At 40.9% G+C, this 23,474-nt stretch overlaps 1 protein-coding gene across 4 annotated transcripts in view; it reads left to right on the top strand.

Annotated features, from left to right (window-relative positions):
* PTPRZ1 (protein tyrosine phosphatase receptor type Z1) overlaps positions 1 to 23,474 on the top strand; it is a 301,694-nt gene that overhangs the window by 121,144 nt on the left and 157,076 nt on the right. For all 4 annotated transcript variants that reach the window (XM_073652058.1, XM_073652061.1, XM_073652060.1 and 1 more), the window contains exons 4-5: positions 11,071 to 11,222; positions 14,403 to 14,498. In XM_073652058.1, coding sequence (XP_073508159.1) covers positions 11,071 to 11,222; positions 14,403 to 14,498 — 248 coding nt within the window. The remainder of the gene's footprint in view (positions 1 to 11,070; positions 11,223 to 14,402; positions 14,499 to 23,474) is intronic.

Here is a 23,474-nt window from a genome sequence, read left to right as displayed (position 1 = left end):
AGGGACTTGAAGAGTGGGATACTTGTATAAAAGTTATCCACGTACAGGTGATAACCTTTATCCAGCAGTGGGTGCACCAAGTCCCACACAATTTTCCCACTCACTCCCAGAACAGGGGGGCATTCAGGGGGTTCAATCCGGGAGTCCTTCCCTTCATAAACTCTAAACTTGTGAGTGTACCCTGAGGTACTCTCACAAAGTTTATACAGCTTGATCCCGTACCTGGACCTCTTACTGGGCAGGTACTGCCGGAATCCAAGCCGCCCCTTGAAAGCAATTAAGGACTCATCCACGCAGATGTCCCTTTGGGGCACGTACACTTCACCAAACTTGTTGTTGAAGTGCTCGATGACCGACCGAACTTTGAAAAGACTGTCAAAGTTCGGGTCATCGCGTGCAGGACACCTTGCATTATCGTTGTAATGCAAGAACTTGTGGATGGCCTCAAAACGTTTCCGGATCATCACCATTCGGAACACTGGAGTGTTATACAAAACGTCAACACTCCAGTATTGCCGAATCTCTGTTTTTTTCAGGATCCCCATATGAAGGACCAGGTCCCAAAACTTCATCATTTCTTCTGCGTCTACAGGAGACCAGTCAGAAAATGATGAAGAGGGGTTTTGTTCCAAAAATTGATGAGCGTACACATTAGTTTGGCCCACCATGAGGTTTATAAAATCCTCAGAGAAAAAGACTTTGAAAAAGTCTATTTCTGTGAGGCCGGTGGTGTCAAACTTGATTCCTGATTCCGCCACGAAATCAGGAATCAATGGCTCAAAATTTTCGGGGGGCGAGGTCCATATGGGGTCAGTATTGGGGGGCACTGGAACATCTTCTCTCCTGCGACGACTGCGGGGCGGTCCAGGAGAACCTGAGGAAGAAGAGGAGGACGATGAGGCATCAGAAAAGCAAAGAAATGTGGGATCCTCGCCCTCGCTGTCGGTCTCAGTGTCGGAGGCAACAAAAGAGTATGCCTCCTCCGCTGAATAGCGAGTTTGGGATGAGCCGGCCATTTTTTTTTTCCATGTATGTGGTGCGTGTGTGTCAGTAATTTATTTAGAGTGTGTGTGTGTCAGTGTGCTTGGTGTGAACTTTTTTTTCCTGAAAAAAAAAAAGAGAAAAAAAAAGAACTACTGTGGGTGGTTCAAACACCGAGCACGAGTGCGGATCGGTGAACTATGTCACCAATCAACTCTCGGCAGCTGCTGGGTGTGTGCGCGGATGTGGTGCAAAGGTGGGGGGGAGAATTGACAGGGACAAGAAAAAGAAGAAAGAAAAAAAAAAAGAAAAGTCGTCAAAACAGCGAACACGGAAAAGAAAAAAAGAAAAGTCGTGAAAAGCAGCGAGCACGGACGTTGATCAGTGACGTAGACACTGCTCAGCGCTCGGCCGCTGCAGAACGCACGAAAAAAAAAAATTGGTAAAAAGGAGGGGGGGGGAGGGGTGGATGAGGGGAGAACAGAGATGCACTTACCAAAGTCTTCTCTGTTCTTCTTTCAGCAGGCTCAGGAGCAGGATCCGCAGGATAAGGAGCTGGAGACCGATGACCCAGGAGACAGGAGCAGGAGATCCAGGACCCTGGACAGCAGCCAGACGCCGAAGCTCAGCCGGCAGCCTGAAGAGTTCAGCAGGATGCCGGAGCAAGAGATTCAGGACCCTGGAGAGCGCAGAGGGATGCCGGAGCAGAAGCAGCGACTGGAGCAGGTAGGAGAGAGGTCTTGTAGTGTCACAAAAGGTTGTGGAACTACAAGGCCCAGCTCAGAGTGATTAGACGTGACTGCTCTGTAGAAATCCTCACCAAGTGTGAGGATCTGCAGGGCGGTCACAGGGGGGTGACAGGGTGGTGACAGGCAGGTCACAGGCCGGTCACCACCCGGTCAGGTACTCTGATTGGTGTGATTGATGATGACATCAATCACACCAATCAGAGATGGCTGGGGCCTGGGCACGCACCACAGGGGGTTACAGGAAGGTGACAGGCAGGTCACAAGCCGGTCACCTCCCTGTGACTGCCGTGTCACCTGTGTTCATGTACTCTGATTGGAGCGATCGATGTCATCATCGATCGCTCCAATCAGAGCTGGCTGGGGGCTTGTATGACTTCACAGGGGGTCATGGGGAGGTCACAAGCCGGTCACCGCCCCGTGACCGCCCTGTTACCGCGCGGTCCCGCTGTGATCGGTGCGATCGATTTGTTCGGCGATCGCACCGATCCTAGCAGTTTGGGGAGAGGGCTGGGGTTACTAGGCAACAGCCTAGGATCGGTGCTCTTAGGAGCACCGATCCTAGGCTGCACATCACTGTTTCCGGCAATCTGATTGCCGGAAACAGTGAGAAATGCTGTGATTGGTTGTTCAGAATTGAACAGCCAATCACAGCGATCGTGGGTGCGGGGGGGCGGCGCCACCCCCCGAAATGCCGGCACCATCTACCCTGAGGTAAGATGGCACCGGAATTTTAATTTTAGCACCGCGACTTCGGTCGCGGTGCCGCTTTAAAGATAGGGCGTACTAATACGTATCTGGTCCATAAGTCCCAGGGCACAGATACGTATTAGTACGCCTTGGGTCGGAAAGGAGTTAAGTGCACAGTGATTATACTTAAAGGGAACCTGTCACTAGCAGTAACCGGACCCCTGGCACCTATTGACAGCATGGTCAGTGCCGGAGGCGAGGTTACAGCCACCGCTCTCTATGCACATTAAAAACACAGCAAAAAAGGCAAGAGTGTTTGCGTTTAGTTGGACCATCATTTATTTTTCAACAGGACAATGACCCCAAAAACACCTCCAGGCTGTGTAAGAAGGAGAGTGATGGGGTGCTACGCCAGATGACTTGGCCTCCACAGTCACCAGACCTGAACCCAATCAAGATGGTTTGGGGTGAGCTGGACCGCAGAGTGAAGGCAAAAGGGCCAACAAGTGCTAAGCATCTCTGGGAACTCCTTCCAAGATTGTTGGAAGACCATTTCCGGTGACTACCTCTTGAAGCTCATCAAGAGAATGCCAAGAGTGTGCAAAGCAGTCATCAAAGCAAAAGGTGGCTACTTTGAAGAACCTAGAATATAAGACATATTTTCAGTTGTTTCCCACTTTTTTGTTAAGTATATAATTCCACATGTGTTAATTCATAGTTTTGATGCCTTCAGTGTGAATGTACAATTTTCATAGTCAAGAAAATACAGAAAAATCTTTAAATGAGGTGTGTCCAAACTTTTGGTCTGTACTGTGTATATATATGTATATATGTGTATATATGTGTGTGTATGTATATAATGTGTATATATATATATATATATATATATATATATATATATATATATATATATATATATATATATATATATTTTATATATATATATATATATATATATATATATATATATATATATATATATATATATATATATATATATATATATATATATATATATATATATATATACACATACACATACACACACACACACTGCTCAAAAAAATAAAGGGAACGCTTAAGCAACAGAATATAACTCCAAGTAAATCAAACTTCTGTGGAATCAAACTGTCCACTTAGGAAGCAACACTGATTAACAATCAATTTCACTTGCTGTTGTGCAAATGGAGTAGACAATAGATGGAAATTATTGGCACTTATCAAGACACACTCAATAAAGGAGTGGTTCTGCAGGTGGGGACCACAGACCACATCCCAGTACCAATGCTTTCTGGATGATGTTTTGGTCACTTTTGAATGTTGGTTGCGCTTTCACACTTGTGGTAGCATGAGACGGACTCTACAACCCACAGAAGTTGCTCAGGTAGTGCAGCTCATCCAGGATGGCACATCAATGTGAGCTGTGGCAAGAAGGTTTGCTGTGTCTGTCAGTGTAGTGGCCAGAGGCTGGAGGCGCTACCAGGAGACAGGCTAGTACACCAGGAGACGTGGAGGGGGCCGTAGGAGGGCAACAACATAGCAGCAGGACCGCTACCTCCGCATTTGTGCAAGGAGAAACAGGAGGAGCACTGCCAGAGCCCTGTAAAATGACCTCCAGCAGGCCACAAATGTGCATGTGTCTGCACAAATGGTTAGAAACCGACTCACAGCCCAACACCGTACAGGATGCTTGGCATTTTCTGCAGAACACCAGGATTTGCAAAGTCGCCACTGGCACCCTGTGCTCTTCACAGATGAAAGCAGGTTCACACTGAGCACATGTGACAGACGTAACAGAGTCTGTAGACGCCGTGGAGAGCAATCTGCTGCCTGCAACATCCTTCAGCATGACCGGTTTGGCAGTGGGTCAGTAACAGTGTGGGGTGGCATTTCTTTGGAGGGCCGCACAGCTCTCCATGTGCTCGCCAGAGGTAGCCTGACTGCCATTAGGTACCGAGATGAGATCCTCAGACCTCTTGTGAGACCATATGCTGGTGCGGTTGGCCCTGGGTTCCTCCTAATGCAGGACAATGCCAGACCTCTTGTGGTTGGAGTGTGTCAGCAGTTCCTGCAAGATGAAGGCATTGAAGCTATGGACTGGCCTGCCCGTTCCCCAGACCTGAATCCGATTGAGCACATGTGGGACATCATGTCTCGCTCCATCCACCTATGTCACGTTGCACCACAGACTGTCCAGGAGTTGGCGGATGCTTTAATCCAGGTCTGGGAGGAGATCCCACAGGAGACCATCCGTAACCTCATCAGGAGCATGCCCAGGCATTGTAGGGAGGTCATACAGGCACGTGGAGGCCACAAACAATACTGAGCCTCATTTTGACTTGTTTTAAGGACATTACATCAAAGTTGGATCAGCCTGTAGTGTGTTTTTCCACTTTAATTTTGGGGGTGACTCCAAATCCAGGCCTCCATTGGTTAATAAATTTGATTTTTGTGTGATTTTGTTGTCAGCACATTCAACTTTGTACAGAACAAAGTATTCAATGAGAATATTTCATTCATTCAGATCTAGGATGTGTTATTTGAGTGTTCCCTTTATTTTTTTGAGCAGTGTATATGTTACTGTAAAAGTCAGAAGGCGGGTAAAACCTAGGATTTACCGGTCAATCTGGACATTTACCGAGGCCGTCGGTAAAAGCTCAAAATGAAAAGTAAAATTGGACTTTTACCCGTGAAGTCTTGGTAAATGTTAACATTTACCGTCGAGTGTGGTAAGTCAGAAATATCAGGTGTGAAGATGAAACATCTGACTTTAACCAGGCGCAGTTGGTAAATGTGCACATTTACCACGGCTTCTTGGTAAATGTAGCTGAGAAGGGTGTAAGCGCAGTTGGTAAATGTGCACATTATTTGCATTTTGAAGAATAAAAATATTTCTAACGATTAAGTCCTTCATCAGAGTCGGAAATTGCGTTTAGTTAACTTTTACCACCATCATCTGCTGGTAAGAGTCAGAATTCTGTGACTCAAAGTTACTTTTACCAACACATGCTGGTAAATGTAAAGATTTACCAATTCGCCCAGGTAAAAATCCAAAATCGTTCGTTTATATGGAATACATCTGACTTTTACCAACGCTGTTGAGAAATGTTAAGATTTACCAAGACTTCACCAGTAAAAGTCCAATTTTACTTTTCATTTTGAGCTTTTACCGACGGCCTCGGTAAATGTCCAGATTGACCGGTAAATCCTAGGTTTTACCGGCCTTCTGACTTTTACAGTAACATATATATATATATATATATATATATATATATATATATATATATATATATATATATATATATATATATATATATATATATATATTATAATATTTGCACTTTTTTATTCCAGGGTGCAGCCAGGCCCATTAGTGCTGGCATTGTAAACTAGAGTGTATGTTCTCATGGGGAGCACTTGGATAGTACTGGGCAGCCTGCCTAATCTAATAGTAAGGGAGTAACTAATAGGCTGCAAGCCGGATACTGTGCACTACCCAGGTGTGAACAGCGCCCTATACAAGCCTTTTTTGTGTGCAGTTTCAATACTAAGCAATCACCCCCTCCATGGAATGATAGGTTCTGAGTGATTGTCTCATCAGTATTTTGCACCTCTGTTGTCGCCATCTTTATTATATGGGTTTGCTGCATCCTGAGTGCATTAGTTCTGAGATTTTGCAGGTAAACACTCTTGCCTTTTTTGCTGTGTTTTTTTTCTTGAATCTTGGAGGAATTTTTAATTCTTCTTATTGTGGCTTTGCTTTGAGTCTCTATGCACAGTGAATAAGTTGGACGAAGGAAGACTTATATGGAAACTGACAATGTGTAAATGCATATTTTAAAGATGAAAGTACCTAAACTGCCTTCTTAAGTTTTGTAATATTGTATTCAGACATGTCTAAGTTACCTTGGCCTCCTACTTCGTTAACAGGTGATGCTAGGTGATAGTTACGAATGAACCATTGACAGACACTCCAGTACTCATAGGGTTTGGCAACTAGACTTTCATAAACCCTCAACTTTCAAAAAAATCTGTGTTTTTAAAGAATGAAATGCTTCTTGTCAATACAACTTTAGTATCCTGTGGTATTCTGGGTGACAGCCAGTATAACACAGTATTGGCTATCCTATATTTTGCCACCCTGCTAGACAATGCAGACACTATTGAACATTCAAAAACCTCACACAATATGCAACTCAAACACATGTTCCTCTCAGTTCTACAACGCTTGGAAGTAGGATTGGAGAGAGTGATTGGAGTGGCGATTCAGTATGCACAATATTTGGAACTGTGAAACAAGAAATTGTTTGACAGTTGGAGCTCAGGTATGCCGTGTGTTCTCCAAAATCCATTTGCACAATGACGATCATCATATATTTACAATATGGTACGGCTGTTTCTACCAGCTTATTACTTGCTAACTTCACTAATCAACATTGAAATTGCAACACACAGACTGAAAACACATGGAGTTATGGAAATCAAAGGCTCAATAAACATGTTAACAATATGTAAATTATCAGAGGATGGAATAAACATTTTCAAAACATCTTGATCTATTAAGTATCGAGAATGAGTGCTACATACTCAAATACATTCTCTTAGACTAGACACTTTGGCATGAAATCAATGAGGTTATTAATGGTTGTCTGACATTATTTCTGCCATGCTGAATGCACTTGGGCAAACAAATCAATGGCAGCTCTTTTTGCAATTGCCGAACAGTGCCGTCCCTGGTGTGCTTAAATGGAGAAGTCCGTAGACACTGCAGGCCATGATAGCATGTTTAGGCCATGCAGGCTGCTCACAGTAGCAAGGGCAACATGCGAACTGGCTTTGTAATGTTGAAACACAGTTCCAGAGACATTTTGAAGAAATGTCTGTTCCACTGGTTCCACGACCAAATCAATATAACACCAAGTTCTTAGTGTACTTGGAGTGAAGACTGGAGCGGTTCGGTTACCGTCCATTATGCCACTCCACACCATAATCCCAGAAGTAGGACCAGTGTGACACGAGAGGCATCTGCATGGCGTTGCTCACAAGGTCTCCAGACCAATCTCTAGCTATCACTACGTCCAAAACAAAAGAGGGACTTCTCGCTGAAGAAGATAGATCTTCATTCCTGCCGTCGTTGCCATCTTGCTTTGCACCATGATAGCCTTTGAAAGAGGTGATGTGAGTTCAATAGAATTCCTGTAGCTGGATGCTTGTAGCCCAATGTCATTCAAAAGCCTTCTGATGGTTTCACTAGACCTTGTTTGACACCTTAAGCTTGGTATGTGATGTCCAATTTCACTTTCATTTCTGAATGTGTCAGTTGTGGAACCAGTAGTATGACCATTTCTCCAAAGTGTCACACAAGCCTCTGTTCAACACAATAAGGCTGCATGTTGTTTCTTATCCCGCACATCTAGGATGTCATTGGTCAGCAATTGCAAAGGAAGTTGCCTGCAGCGGATTTTAATGATTTGCATGCCCTAGTGCATTCAGTGGGGCAGAACATTGCTCAGATAATCATTAATAAGCTCATTAATAGAATGCCACAGAGCGGAGTGGAAGTGCATGTATTTCTGCATGTGGCACTCAATAATCAATACTGAGTTTATCGAAATGTTTTAAAAATGTTGTTCCCATTTTGTCAAAATTTGCACATCATTAACATATCTATCAATCCTGTGATTTACATACTTCTACGGCTTTTTCTTCTTGGGGTTACAATTTTTCAATGTTGAGGAGTATGTATAGATTGAATGACTTTCCCTCTATGGCAAAAATATTCATAGCAGCTTTATCATTTGTTTGACTATAGACCAACCCCATACACAATAACCACTTCTATAGGGTGGAAAAATAGTATAAATAACATGGTAAACTCCTTTACATGTAGAATTGTTCTTTCATAATTTAATGCAGATATGGAAAATATTGTAAATTGTAGAAGCTGGAAGCTGAACTCAGGTCATTTACAAAACACATGAAACGTGTATGTTTCATTAGAACTTGCAGGATGTGTTTCATTGATTCTATGTAGCCTTGATACTGTGTAGTCTGGATTTCTTCAGGGTTTACTCAAAGGACAAAGCGTAAATCGATGTTTAATTACCAGTAACACAGTAAATGACCTTACAGACCTCACAGCTATCTTTAGGGAATCCTTTGACATTCAGAATTTTAACCAACTAGGTAAACATATTGCATGCAGGAAGTAAAAACAATTGTTAGGTCACTAGAGGATTTCTACCATTATTTAACAAATGTGGGATTATAATGTTTTGGTTAAAAATGTGAATGTTATTCTTATTGTCAGGGCACAGCGATTCACTGACATTTCTATTTGTGTGGCATGCAAGTTTTAGATTTTATACAATGGTATTGAGTGACATACTTAAGCTTCACAGAGGCATTTGATGGCCCTTTGTTAATGACATAATGTAAACGCTAAGACACTTGACTTGAAACTACAGGGAACTTGTTTACGATGTTTAAAGTCACCTGCCTGAAAAAAACAACATCTCCTTGAATCTTAGAGATGACATGCATCAGTTTTTTCTCTCTTTTATGACATCTAAGAAGTTAGTTTTAGGGATGTAACTAACAAAACTAATGCAACAAAAAATATTTTTGTTTTTTTCATAGTCATAAAACTTTAAATTGCTTTGTACTGAAGGTCCTTTGTTAATGCTTTACATCTGTCAGAAGGGTTTGATCTTCTGTACAGTGCATAGACGTCGCAGCTGCACTACCTGTTATGCAGCCGCAGAGACTTGGGCTCTCGATGACAGCTGGGGACTTACATGACATAAAGAAGTGTTCTCTACAGGCTGGGTTACATGTCTAAATATGAGCCTCTGTCTATTCTGTGAAACAGAAACAGTTGTCTTTTTCTCCTATTATTTTGTATTGCTCACGGCTAATATGGACCATGTTAAATGTTGGTTTAAATCTAGAGAAAAAAGGAAAATAATAGACCTATCTTGCTTTTATTGACATGCTTCTGTAAAAGAGTGGTCAGTGTCACTATACCAGCGTTGTTTAAAGGGGTTTTCCCTCAAATAAAGTTAATTTTAAAGTTGATTTTAATCAATAGATCTTGGAATAATAATCATTTCCACAATTGGATGTGATATAATAATGTTCCTGTGCTGAGATAATCTTATAAATGTGCCCCCTGCTGTGTACTGTGTAATGGCTGTGTCTGACCATACAGGAACATGTCTGATCATACCACAGCTCCTGGGAAGGGGGGGAAGCAAAAGAAAGTATACAGAGAGGACAGCAGGGGATCTTAGCTAATTTTTTATGTGACGTAAAGCTTTTCCCTGCCTATTTTTCAAGAATGTTTTACCTCAAAGAAATAATTATTTGTGATCCCGTGCAGTAAAGTCTGTATACTCTTTTCCTTCCTCCCCTGCCCAGGAGCTGTGGTATAATCAGACCATGTTCCTGTACGGTCAGACACAGCCATTACACAGTACACAGCAGGGGCACAGTTATAAGATTATCTCAGCACAGGGACATTATTATATCACATCCAATTGTGGAAATTATTATTATTCCAAGATCTATTGATTAAAATGAACTTTGTTTGTGGGAAAACACCTTTAAGGTATGAGGATGGAGCTGGGTATATTAAAGTACACAATTGATTTTTTTTAAAAAACATTTTAGTTTTGTTTTTATTGACAAAGCCTTGCACCTTTCTACTTGTTTCAACCATGAAATAATGTACCTGTATCATTTTTTCTGTACATTAGCAACTCATCACCCTTAGGGCAAGTGTGTATATATATTTTTTGCTAATAATACAGTCAAGTCCTGCACATGTTCTTGTATCTAGTAACAAGTGGGGGGAGCCAAACATGTTGCGACCTAACTGTCCAAGAGCCTCATAGAAGTCACATGCTCTCTCACTATGGCATGTATGCATTAACAGGAATCTGTCGGCTCCCCTCCCCATACAGAAGTAGGAGGAGGCGGCGCTGGGCAGGGAATAGAGCTGGAGTGACAGAGGCTTCGTATCTACAGCCTCATTTGAATATCAGTTCAAAGACTGATTTCTCAGGAATGGAGGAACAGATTGTTTATGTAAAGGTATTGCTGAATTACATAAATCCAGAATATATCTGAGGCTATTAGGGTCTAGCTGTCACAACAAGTATACAATCTAGTTCTCGCCGAGATGGAAGAAAAAAATCTCATATTTTTTTCCTTCTAAGGGAGAGCTCATTTGCAAACATCTTTCCAATGCAGCATTCCCTGTAAGTAGATCTCCATATAGCAATAACTTCCAGAACCGAAGAGCATCACGCTTTAAATCATATATAGCCTTCCACAGGAACTGTACTTTCAGGCGAAAAAAACAAACAACTATTTTTATAGTGCAGATTAAAAAAATGAAAATATAAATAATCTGTTTAGTTGTTATGAACAACATCCTGATTTTCCTCTCCACCAATTTTAATTTTTGCATTTTAAACATGATTGTCATTTTTCGTTGTTTCATCGTATTATAGTACGTTATATTTCATTTATATGTTTAGAATTATATTGTCACAACATATATATTGTATAACAAATGTCTCTATAATGCCTCTTAGCATCTAAAATAATATTTAATTGGTTTTAATACATTATTTTTTTGGTTTTTCAGTGGAAATTAATTTGACAGGAGAATATTACCTTAGCGGTGGTGCCTTAGATGCAGTTTACCGAGCTAGCAGAATAACGTTTCATTGGGGAAAATGCAATGCTACGTCAGATGGATCAGAGCACAGTTTGGAAGGTCAGAAATTCCCTTTAGAGGTAATAATTTATAATTCATATTTTTACAATGTTTTTTTTAGCAACGCTAAAGTAAAGATATGTTTAATAATTCTAAGCCAATTAAGACCAACAGATGCTAAATAAGACTCAGAGTTTGCTAGTTATCCCATGTCCTAATTCTTGTTATCCGTACACATAACTATCCAATGTTTGAAGGGCTTTTCAGCAACTTTACTGCTACATACCAAATATCTACAAATTTTCAGCAATGTGTGCATATATTAAATGAGGATTTTGCCACAGATTGTATTACATTGCAAGGGTGAAGTCTGCAATATATTCTGCAAAAAAATATGACATGCTGCGGATCTGAAAATCTACATTGCATGTGTGGATTCTATTTATAATATGTACAGTGGGTATGGAAAGTATTCAGACCCCTTTTTAAATTTTTCACTCTTTGTTTCATTGCAGCCATTTGGTAAATTCTAAAAAGTTCATTTTTTTCTCATTAATGTACACTCTGCACCCCATCTTGGCTGAAAAAAACAGAAATGTAGAAATTTTTGCAAATGTATTAAAAAAGAAAAACTGAAATATCACATAGTCATAAGTATTCAGACCATTTGCTCAGTATTGAGTAAAATTACCCTTTTGAGCTAGTACAGCCATGAGTCTTCTTGGGAATGATGTAACAAGTTTTTCACACCTGGATTTGGGGATCTTCTGCCATTCTTCCTTGCAGATCCTCTCCAGTTCCGTCAGGTTGGATGGTGAACGTTGGTTGCCAGCCATTTTCAGGTATCTCCAGAGATGCTCAGTTGGGTTTAGGTCAGTGCTCTGGCTGGGCCTGTTTTATTCCTGGGACTTTTGATACCCAGGATCAGTGAGCTATGGTGTTAATTGTTTGGTTTTGATTACTCCTTTCTGAGAGCCCTGATTGGGGCTGTCTGCTATTTAAACCCCTGGGTCTCTGGCTTCCGTTGCCAATGAGTTCTGCTTACCTGGCATGTGGCTATAGTCTTTGCTCTTGTGTTATCTTCCTAATTTATTCTGTTTTCTGACCTTGGCTTGAATTTTGACTATCCGCTTGCTTTCCGATTTTTGCCCCCAACGTGACCTCTGGGCATTGACCCGGTATGGTGACCATTCTTGCATTCGGCTTGCTCCACCGGTCAGCAGCCACTCTGTGGCCCAAGTCAAGAGGCCCCTCTGTAAGTCCAGTTTCCTGTACAGAGGTAAAATGGTGAAGGCCAGGGAAACCCCTGGGATCTGGTAAAAAAAAGTGACTTGCGCTAAGCCTGTCCGTGGAAGCCATATTAACAGCTGTCAGGATTCCACGAACAGTGCAAACGTGACACAAACTTGACATCGGTAAATGACAAGATAACATGATGGTGCGTTGTGAGTCATGGTAACCTTTGCTACATCTGTATATTGCACTGTATTGTGCTTTGGATTTGCTTTTAAAAAGATCCTTATGGCAAATCTGCAGGAACTCTGGAACTGATGTCCTATTCCTAGATTACAACATCCGTGTTTGATTAGTGGAGGAAACCCTGCTGATTAGCACCATGACGGTGCTGCAAGCATTGCATCAGCATTATTGCATGACCAGGTTTAGCACCGGACATAGTGTTGTGGATATGCCCTGTATGGCAACTCAGTCCAATTGATTTGGGCTCCACTGCCAGACAGTTATGCTTATGTAAAAAAGAAATAAAAAAAATAAGGTTGTGATCGACAGGGTCCCTGGAAGTCAGCCCAGTTACCTTCACAATCTATGGCTGTGAGTAAATGGATGATAACTGTTCTTCACTGCTGTTTTGTCACATACTTTATGTAGAGTATATTCAAAGTTTTTTCGCTTTTTCTCCCTATTTTCATTGCTAAGCTGTAAGCTGTGACACATTCTTTCAGTAAACAGATTAACCCCAGAATGGTTGTGCTTCGCTGCATTCCCTGCCTCAGCTTTTATACAGGCTATGATACACACTACACTGTCCTACACTATGTGATGTGATAGTTGCAAGGCATTATAGGAAAGCCTGCCCAGTTGCGTCCAAGTCTTCTCTGGTTGGGCTTTTTTTGCACAAATCGAATCACACATTATTATATTCGACCCAAATCAATTTGCACATGATCGATTCCTCTTCACTAGTCTTTTCATGAATAATGACATCATTTTTGATCATTACATGACATGAAATGTGCATTTTTTCATCAATTTTCTCCATTACAGGCTCTATCTCTAATTTTGAAATGACTCTGGGAGACACCAAAGTAGCTAATCTCCACTCACGAGCCCAAACACTAAATATACAAAAATAGTGATTACAGCTAATTTCCCTTTGGTAGCATACAGACAGAATCGGCAGCATAGAGGAAATTATATAACTATACTGAACAGTGTAGCTGTGAATCTACCATTGGCATAAATTAGTTGTACCATCATTTTTTTTGTCACTCCTTCTGCTCCTCTTTCTCCCTGCATTCTAAATAGACTTCAATATGCTGTGTAACCTCACACCTTACTATGCTGGCAGTCTTGTCTTCAGCAAAATGGATTTGCACAGGTTTTTTTTACAGTGAATAATGAGTCCAGGAGGCCAGGGAGGGAAAGAAGTGGCCTATAATTGGAGAAATAAGCATATTTTTCTGACGATATATATTACGAAGTTTCTTATATTTGCTTATACCATTGATTTATGCAAAGATTGTTGAAAGTGCAGTTTCTGTTTAATTTTAATATAATATAGGTAATTTTTCATTAGCTAGAAGGATAAAATATGTGATCCTTACTTATATACAACTTAAATGAAGAGAAAGAAGTGATTGGACCTCCTCTATGGAATAATGTGGGAGGCACTTTAGAAGAGATTGCTTTTCAATGCCTAAATTAAGGTCTATTGTTGGAGTAACAATGTTTCAGAGTTGAGTATGTATGTGGTTGGAATAGCAATAGTCAGGGAACATCTGTCAGTACATATAAGGTATAAAGAAAAGTAAAAATGTTCTTGATGTCACGCTAAAAGGCTAATAAATGTCCTTAGCAGGTACAGAATTATACATCATCACTTTATTATGTAGGCTCCATACAGCTAAACATTTCTTGTTTGTAACCTAGTACATATATCTGTGTGATTATAACTCTCAGTGACTAATGCTGAATGCATGATCACAGCTCACAGCTTTCTACCATTTCATCTCTGGTTACAGATGCAAATCCTCTCCTTTAATAACAAGCAGTTTGAGAGTTTGGATGATGCCATAAAAGGAAACGGAAAACTCAAAGCTTTATCTGTTTTATTTAAGGTAAGAAGATTTACTTATTTAGGTCTTGATCGGTACAGACCTTACAGTGGACAATCACCCTTTAAATTAATTTCCAAATGACCATTATGATAATTGTTAGGTAAACATAATAATCAAAGGTGTCCTCTTATCCTTAGCAGGAGTGCATGGGTCGCAAGCTTCCTGCTTGCGGGGGACTGTGTGCTTGTGCTTGATGGACTGTTCACACTAGTGGCAAAGCACCAATGGCCCAAGCTCAGTGCTCGCCAATGTTGCAGCTCTGCCTTTATAACATCAGAGATGCGCAGAGGCACTGAAGTTGGCCGGATTGGGAAAAAACAGTGCACCCCAGCAATCTGGCCATCTTCAGTGCTTACAATTCTATAGTAAAAAGCTTGTTAGCGCTGTACATATTTGGCCACCGCTGCTAAACTGCTCTGATGACCTGTTTACTAGGCAAAGTGCACTAAACAATACCATTTGAGAACAGAGGATTTTTAATAACATGTAAATCGCAAAGTTGCCGGTTTTTTTACAAGCAATTTGCAATTGAAATGATTAATGAACATGATAATAACACTTTAAATAAAAATGTTGATTGTAACAATATTTAAAATAATCCATTTAATCTGGTTTAAAGAACATCAGATTCAACAATTTCTAAACTCTGAATCATATAATCACAAGGAGAAATCAGTTATGAAGTTAAAAAAACAATAATAGCAGAAAAGTGCCCAGAGCAACTTACTAAATACCACTATAATAAATTTAAAACACAGGGAACATCAATATGAGCATTACAGTTTCAATACACATAGTTACCACATTATCTTTGTAGAAGATTTCAACAACATATATTCTGATGTAGGCATTACTTACACAGTCATTCTCCACATTGCTGGGAGTTGGCCATCATCTCATAACCAATCAGAGTGTAACTCAAATGCCAAGCCCTCATGTCACAGCAAGGATCTCCCACTTTGTGAGGTAATTATAACCATGGAGAACTTTATGCGCATCTCACCAGATTCTTTCTGCAAAGTAAAAATAACATTTGAAAGATCCGAAGAATGAAAATGATTTATGCTCAATCACACAACCCCCATTCCAAAAAAAGGTGGATGCTGTGTAAAATGTAAGGAAAACAAAAATTCAATGATTTGGTAATCTCTTGTAGCCATATTTTATTCACAACAGAGCATAGAACACAGATCAGAATATGAAAGTTAGACATTTTTCCATCTCATTTGAAAGAAATACAGTACCTCACCTAGAAATTTATAGCAGCAAAACATCTCAAAAAGTTGAGACAGGAATAACAAAAGGATGGAAAAGTAAGTGGTACTAATGAAAAACAGCTGGATGGTCAATTTTCCATCAAGTCACATGACTGTATAAAAAATGCCTTTTAGAGAGGCAGAGACTCACAGAAGCAAAGGTGGTTAAAGAATCATCAGTCCCTGAACCCGTGCATCTAAAATTTGTGGAACAATTTCTGAAAAATGTTCCTCAACATAAAATTGCAAAGGCTGAATATCCTACCCTCTGCAGTACATAATATCTTTTAAAGATTTAGAGACTCTGGAGAAATACATGTGCACAAGGGACAAAGTCAACAGTCAATATTGGATACTCGTGATCTACGGGCCCTCAGGCATCACTTCATTAATAGGCATGATTGAGTTGTGCAAATCACTGGATGGCTTCTGGAATACTTTTGGAACCACTGACTGCAAACACAGTTCACCATAAAATCCACAAATGCAAGTTAAAACTCTGTCATGCAAAGAACAAGCCATCATTTCTGGGTCAAAGCTCAATTAAAATGGACTAGGGCAACATGGAAAACTATTCTGTGGTCAGATAAATCAAAATGTGAAATTCTTTATGGAAACCAATGTGCTATGTACAGTGGACTCAAGAGCAGAGGGACCATCCATGCTTTTTATCAGCACACAGTTCCAGAGCCTACATCTCTGATGACTTTGGGTAGCATTAGTGCCCATGTCATAGAATCATAGAATCATAGAATCATAGAATGGTAGAGTTGGAAGGGACCTCCTGGGTCATCTGGTCCAACCCCCTGCTCAAAGCAGGATTCACTAGATCATCTCAGACAGATGTCTGTCCAGCCTCTGTTTGAAGACGTCCATTGAAGGGGAACTCACCACCTCTCGTGGCAGCCTGTTCCACTCATTAATCACCCTAACTGTCAAAAAGTTTTTTCTAATATCTAATCTGTGTCTCCTCCCATTTAGTTTCATCCCATTGCTTCTAGTCTTTCCTTGTGCAAATGAGAATAAAGATGATCCTTCTACAATGTGACAGCCCTTGACATATTTGTAGACAGCTGTTAAGTCTCCTCTCAGTCTTCTTTTTTGCAAGCTAAACATTCCCAAATCCGGCAACCGTTCCTCATAGGACATGGTTTGCAGACCAGTCACCATTCTGGTCGCTCTTCTCTGAACTTGCTCCAGTTTGTCTATGTCTTTTTTAAAATGTGGTGCCCAAAACTGTACACAGTATTCCAGATGAGGTCTGACCAAAGAGGAGTAAAGACCGATAATGACTTCACGTGATCTAGACTGTATGCTTCTGTTAATACATCCCAGAATTGTATTTGCCTTTTTTGCTGCTGCATCACACTGTTGACTCATGTTCAGTCTATGATCTATTAGTATACCTAAGTCTTTTTCACATGTACTGTTGCTTAGCTCTATTCCTCCCATTCTGTATATGCTTTTTTCATTTTTATTGCCCAGATGTAGTACTTTGCATTTTTCCCTGTTAAAAACCATTCTGTTGGTTGCTGCCCACTGCTCCAGTTTATTTAGGTCTTTTTGAATCCTCTCTCTCTCTTCTCTAGTATTAGCTATCCCTCCTAGCTTTGTGTCATCAGCAAATTTAATCAGTTTACCCTCAATTCCTTCATCTAAATCATTGATAAAGATGTTGAACAATACAGGTCCCAGGACGGAGCCCTGTGGTACCCCACTTGAGACATTCATCCAGCTGGATGTGAAGCCATTTACAACCACCCTTTGAGTCCGATCACTAAGCCAGTTATGAATCCACCTAACAGTTGCCTGGTCCATTGCATACTTGGTCATTTTTTCAATAAGGATGGTGTGAGATACTTTGTCAAATGCTTTGCTGAAGTCAAGATATACTATATCTACAGCATTTCCCTGATCCACCCAGTCAGTGATTCTGTCATAGAAGGAAATTAAGTTAGTCTGACATGACTTGTTAGTTACAAACCCATGCTGACTCTGGTTAATCACTTCATTCTTATCCATGTACTTACATACATGTTGTTTAATAATTTGTTCAAAGATCTTTCCTGGTATAGAAGTCAGACTCACCGGCCTATAGTTCCCTGGGTCCACCTTCTTCCCCTTTTTGAAGATAGGAACAACATTTGCTCTTCTCCAGTCTTCTGGGACTTCTCCTGTTCTCCAAGAATTTTCAAAGATTATGGAGAGTGGTTCTAAAATTTCTTCTACGATCTCCTTCAGTACTCTGGGGTGTAATTCATCTGGACCTGGTGACTTGAACTCATTTATGTTAGCTAAATATTCCCTCACAATCTTTCTGTTTACAGATAACTTGGATTCCTCTATTCCTTTAAAAGGACAGTGAAGATCAGTTGATGTTACATTTTCTTTCTGAGAGAAAACAGATGCAAAATAGGAATTAAAAAGTTCGGCCTTCTCAACATCCTCTTACCATTTCTCCATTTTCATCCTGTAAAAATCCTATAGCATCTTTGACTTTTCTTTTACTTTTGACATACCCCCAAAATCCTTTTTTATTGCTGTTGACATCTCTTGCAAGCCTTAATTCATTGTCAGCTTTAGCTAACCTGATACGTGCCCTGCAGGATCTGCAGACTGCATTATAATCTTCTTTAGATATGCCTCCCTCTTTCCATTTAATAAACATTTATTTCTTTCTTTTTAGCATGTGTTTAAGTTCTGTGTTCATCCATCCTGGTTTCCTTAAATGCTTCCCATTCTTCCTACTTTTCGGGATTGTTAACGATTGTGCTTTGAGAATCTCATTTTTAAAAATTTCCCATCCTTCCTGGACATTTTTGTCCTTAAGGACATCCAGCCATTGGATCCCTCCTATTCTCTTTCTGAGTCTCTTAAAATCTGCCTTTCTAAAATCTAACCTTGAAGTTTGAGTCTTCACATGTCTTCCTCCTCTAGTTATCCAAAATTCTATAATAGCATGATCGCTGCCTCCTAGGGTCCCAGCCACCTTTACCTCCTCAACCATTTCCTCCCTGTTTATAAGGATTAGATCCAAAGTAGCAGATCCCCTTGTTTTCTCCCCTACCTTTTGGAAGATAAAGTTGTCAGCAAGAGAGGATAAGAATTTGCTTGACCTGTTAGTTTTACTTGAGAGAGATTCCCAACAAATGTCTGGATAGTTGAAATCTCCCATGACCACTACGTCATATTTTTTGGAGAACTTGGTCATTTGATACATAAAGAGTTCATCCATATCTTCAGCTTGCCCAGGTGGCCTGTAGTAAATGCCTACAATGGTGTCCTTTCCGTTGTTCTCTCCTTGTATTCTTACCCAAACAGTTTCCACAGAACTCCCAGTCTCTGAAGCTTCCATCTCTGTGCAGATATACGCTTTTCTAACATACAATGCAACACCTCCTCCTCGTTTATCAAGTCTGTTTCTTGCAAATAAGTTGTATCCTTTTAGCCTTTTATTCCAATCATGTGTATCGTCCCACCAAGTTTCAGTGATTCCAATGACATCATATTCCTTTTCCTGCATTAGTAGTTCCAATTCTCCTTGTTTGTTGCCCATGCTTTGTGCATTTGTATAAAAACATTTTAGTTTGTGATTGGTTTCTCTTCCTCCCATATTTTTATTATTTAAATTGTTTTGTCTTTGTTCTTCCTTTCCACTTCCAGTAGCAGAGATCTCAATAGTATTTGTCAGCTGTATGGCTTTTTCTGGCCTTTTGCTTCCCTTCCCACATTGTTCTAGTTTAAAGCTCTTCTGATGAGTGTAGCAAGGCGACTTCCAAATACATGTTTTCCAGTCTTCGTAAGGTGCACCCCATCTCTAGCAAGTAGTCCATCGTATAGGTAATTCATTCCGTGATCCAGAAATCCAAATCCTTGTTGACGGCACCATCGACGTAGCCAGTTGTTCACCTGTAGAATCTTATTCCACCTCATTGTTCCATGGCCATCCACTGGGAGGATGGATGAGAAGACCACCTGCGCTCCCAATTCTTTCACTTTCTTGCCTAAGTCTTCAAAGTCACTGCAGATGGTTTCCAGGTCCTTTCTTGCGGTGTCATTTGTCCCCACATGTATTAGCAGGAATGGGTAGTGATCTGTAGGTCTGAAGAGTCTTGATATCCTGTCAGACACATCTTTAATTTTTGCTCCTGGAAGACAGCACATTTCTCTTGAGGTTATGTCTGGTCTGCAGATAGCGGCCTCTGTTCCTCTTAACAGGGAATCCCCCATGACCACCACTCTCCGTTTTTTCTTCACAACATTCTTCTTTCTCCATCCAGGAGGATTCTGAGGGCTTACAAGGTTATTCATTGCTGGCAAAGTCTTATCTTGCTGTATTTCTTCATGGTGCTCCTGCGAGAGAGCCTGGTACTGGTTCCTGAGCAGTATGGGTGCTGACTGCCTCTTGATCCTCCTGCTTCGGTGGGTCACATGCTTCCATTCCTCTGTTTCGTCAGGTGCAGTTCGAATTTCTTCTCTTTCTGAATCATGAAGAGATAATTCTGCTCTGTCTAAGAACTCTTCACCTTCCTTAATGATTTTCAAGGTAGTTAACCTCTCTTCTAGATTTCGCAACTTTTCCGCCAACAGGGACACAAGCTTGCATTTCTGGCATGTGAAGTTTGGCTTTTCCACCGGCAAGTCTGTGAACATGTAGCAGGATATGCAGCTCACCAAATGGCTCCTGGACTCTTCCATGTTCTTATTGTTAATGTTCTGAAAACAGTGAAAAAAGCTTAAAAAAAAGCTTCAAAATGCGCGCGCCGGTAGGCGCGCGGTTTACCGATGTCCTCTTTTCAGCTCCAACAGCCAAAATCCAGTGTTCTTTGAGCTCGCGGAGACTCTTCACTTACCCCAAAATGCAGTGGGAATATGCAAATTATCTCCTCAGGACTCCTCCCCTGGTTTACCGATGTCCTCTTTTCAGCTCCAACAGCCAAAATCCAGTGTTCTTTGAGCTCGCGGAGACTCTTCACTTACCCCAAAATGCAGTGGGAATATGCAAATTATCTCCTCAGGACTCCTCCCCTGGTTTACCGATGTCCTCTTTTCAGCTCCAACAGCCAAAATCCAGTGTTCTTTGAGCTCGCGGAGACTCTTCACTTACCCCAAAATGCAGTGGGAATATGCAAATTATCTCCTCAGGACTCCTCCCCTGGTTTACCGATGTCCTCTTTTCAGCTCCAACAGCCAAAATCCAGTGTTCTTTGAGCTCGCGGAGACTCTTCACTTACCCCAAAATGCAGTGGGAATATGCAAATTATCTCCTCAGGACTCCTCCCCTGGTTTACCGATGTCCTCTTTTCAGCTCCAACAGCCAAAATCCAGTGTTCTTTGAGCTCGCGGAGACTCTTCACTTACCCCAAAATGCAGTGGGAATATGCAAATTATCTCCTCAGGACTCCTCCCCTGGTTTACCGATGTCCTCTTTTCAGCTCCAACAGCCAAAATCCAGTGTTCTTTGAGCTCGCGGAGACTCTTCACTTACCCCAAAATGCAGTGGGAATATGCAAATTATCTCCTCAGGACTCCTCCCCTGGTTTACCGATGTCCTCTTTTCAGCTCCAACAGCCAAAATCCAGTGTTCTTTGAGCTCGCGGAGACTCTTCACTTACCCCAAAATGCAGTGGGAATATGCAAATTATCTCCTCAGGACTCCTCCCCTGGTTTGGGCAGCTCTTGAAAGGCACTAGCAATACTGATCATTATATAAAGGTTTTTGAACAGCATATGCTCTCAACCAGATAATCTAATTCATGGAAGGCTTTTGAGCAGGACAATGCTAAACTACATACTGCATCCATCACAACAGCATGGCTTTGCAGAAGCGTTCGGGGAATGAACTGCAGTCCAAACCTTTCACCAACAGATAACGTTTGGCACATTATGAAATGAAAAATCCTGCAAAAAAAGATCTAGGACTGTTGGGCAGCTAGAATCCTACATTAAAAAGAAAGGGATAACATTCCTCTCCCAAAACTCCAGCATTTGGTCTTCTCAATTTCCAGACGTTTACAGACTGTTGTAAAAAGAAGGTATGCTACACAATAGTAGACATGGCCATGTCCCAACTCTTTTGAGATGTGTTGCTACTAACTTTCTGCACTTGATATGTGTTCTATATTTTGTTGTAAGGAAAATATGGCTGCAAGAGACTTTCAAATCATTTCATTCTTGTTTTCTTTACATTTTGCACAGCATCCCAGTTTTTTGGGACTTGAGGTTGTACAAAGAAAAAGAAACCAATTATCTGTAAAGAAGTATCCATTGTGTTTAAAATGGTATTGTCAGATGTATCTTTAAAGTATCATCTATTGTCAACAAGTTTTAGAGTGTTTACCCCTCTTCAGTGAGTAGATTTGAAACATCTGCATGTATTCTACTCTTCAATGATGTTGTAAAGTGTAGTAATGCAGCTGCAAGCGTTCATGCTGCTGTGGGAGAGGGGAGTCTGCTATCAGGCATAGCCGAGTACTGCATAAAGAAGGCACAGATGGTTTATTACCATCTCTCCCGTCCCAATCTCTGTATACACTGCGCTAAATAACTGCTGTGCATGTAGTAACAGGTAGCGCTAAGGTGCTCCCTCCTCTGGACCCAATGGTCATTTGATTACTGGGTCTAGGGAGGGAGCAGGAGCACTGGCTCAGAAGAGACCAAGTCAGTTCTATTATGCAGGCAGGAGACTGCATTTCCATTGTAACTGGGACTAAGACACCAGTTACAGAGTAAGTCAGATAAAAAAACAAAAATGCCCCCAAAAGTCTTTTATGACTCTATGGGGGTCAAAATATTTTAAATAAATGAAAAATAAATTTCATAAATAATAAAAAAAAAAAAAGCCACTGCCACTCTAAATAGTTGTTAAAAGCCCCACCCTATAAATATATTCATTCTCTTTATTAGCAGGCACACTATTAGCCACAGCTGCCAGCTCCTGCAGTGGCTGGGCGATCACGTGTGCCCACTATTGAAGAGAATGAATATTCACCTCTCTGAACTCCCATAGTCCCGCGCACCTCTCCGCACTAACTTCTGTACATAGAGGTGGGCGGGACTATGGGCGTGGGGAGCAGTGAATATTTATTCTCTTTAATAGCGGGCACACGTGATCACCCAGCCCCTGCAGGAGCCAGCGGCTGCAGCAAACAGTGTGCCCGATAGTAAAGAAAATGAATACTCACTGCTCCACACGTCCATAGTCCCTCCCAACTCTAGGCACCAGCTTCTGTGCAAAGAGGTGGGCAAGACTATGGGCATGGAGAGCAGTAAATATTAATTTTCTTTAACAGCGGGCACAATGTTAGCTGCAGCTGCCGGCTCCTGCCTCCTGTGACTCGCTGCCGGTTCCCCCCCCCCACAGCCACAGCCACACTATAAGGTACATCTGGACTATAAGGCAAAATTTGAGGAAAAAAGTGCGTCTTATAGTCTGAAAAATACGGTATTTGTGTGAGGGGAAAAAAATACTAAAAATATATATATATATATATATATATATATATATATATATATATATATATATATATATTAGTCGAAGCTGGATGATTCTACTAGTGTACAGTCATGGCCAAAAGTATTGAGAATGAGACAAATAGTAATTTTTCCAAAGTTTACTGCTTCATTTTTTGTAATGGCAATTTGCATATACTCCTGAATGTCAAAGAGTGATCAGCTTAACAGCAATTACTGTACTTGCAAAGTCAATATTTGCCCAGAA

The sequence above is a fragment of the Phyllobates terribilis genome, unplaced genomic scaffold (genome assembly GCF_046119375.1).
Source record: "Phyllobates terribilis strain yellow unplaced genomic scaffold, ASM4611937v1 Scaffold_11__3_contigs__length_659146591, whole genome shotgun sequence".
Classification (NCBI taxonomy): Eukaryota; Metazoa; Chordata; class Amphibia; order Anura; family Dendrobatidae; genus Phyllobates; species Phyllobates terribilis.
This window is presented reverse-complemented; position numbering and strand designations above follow the sequence as displayed.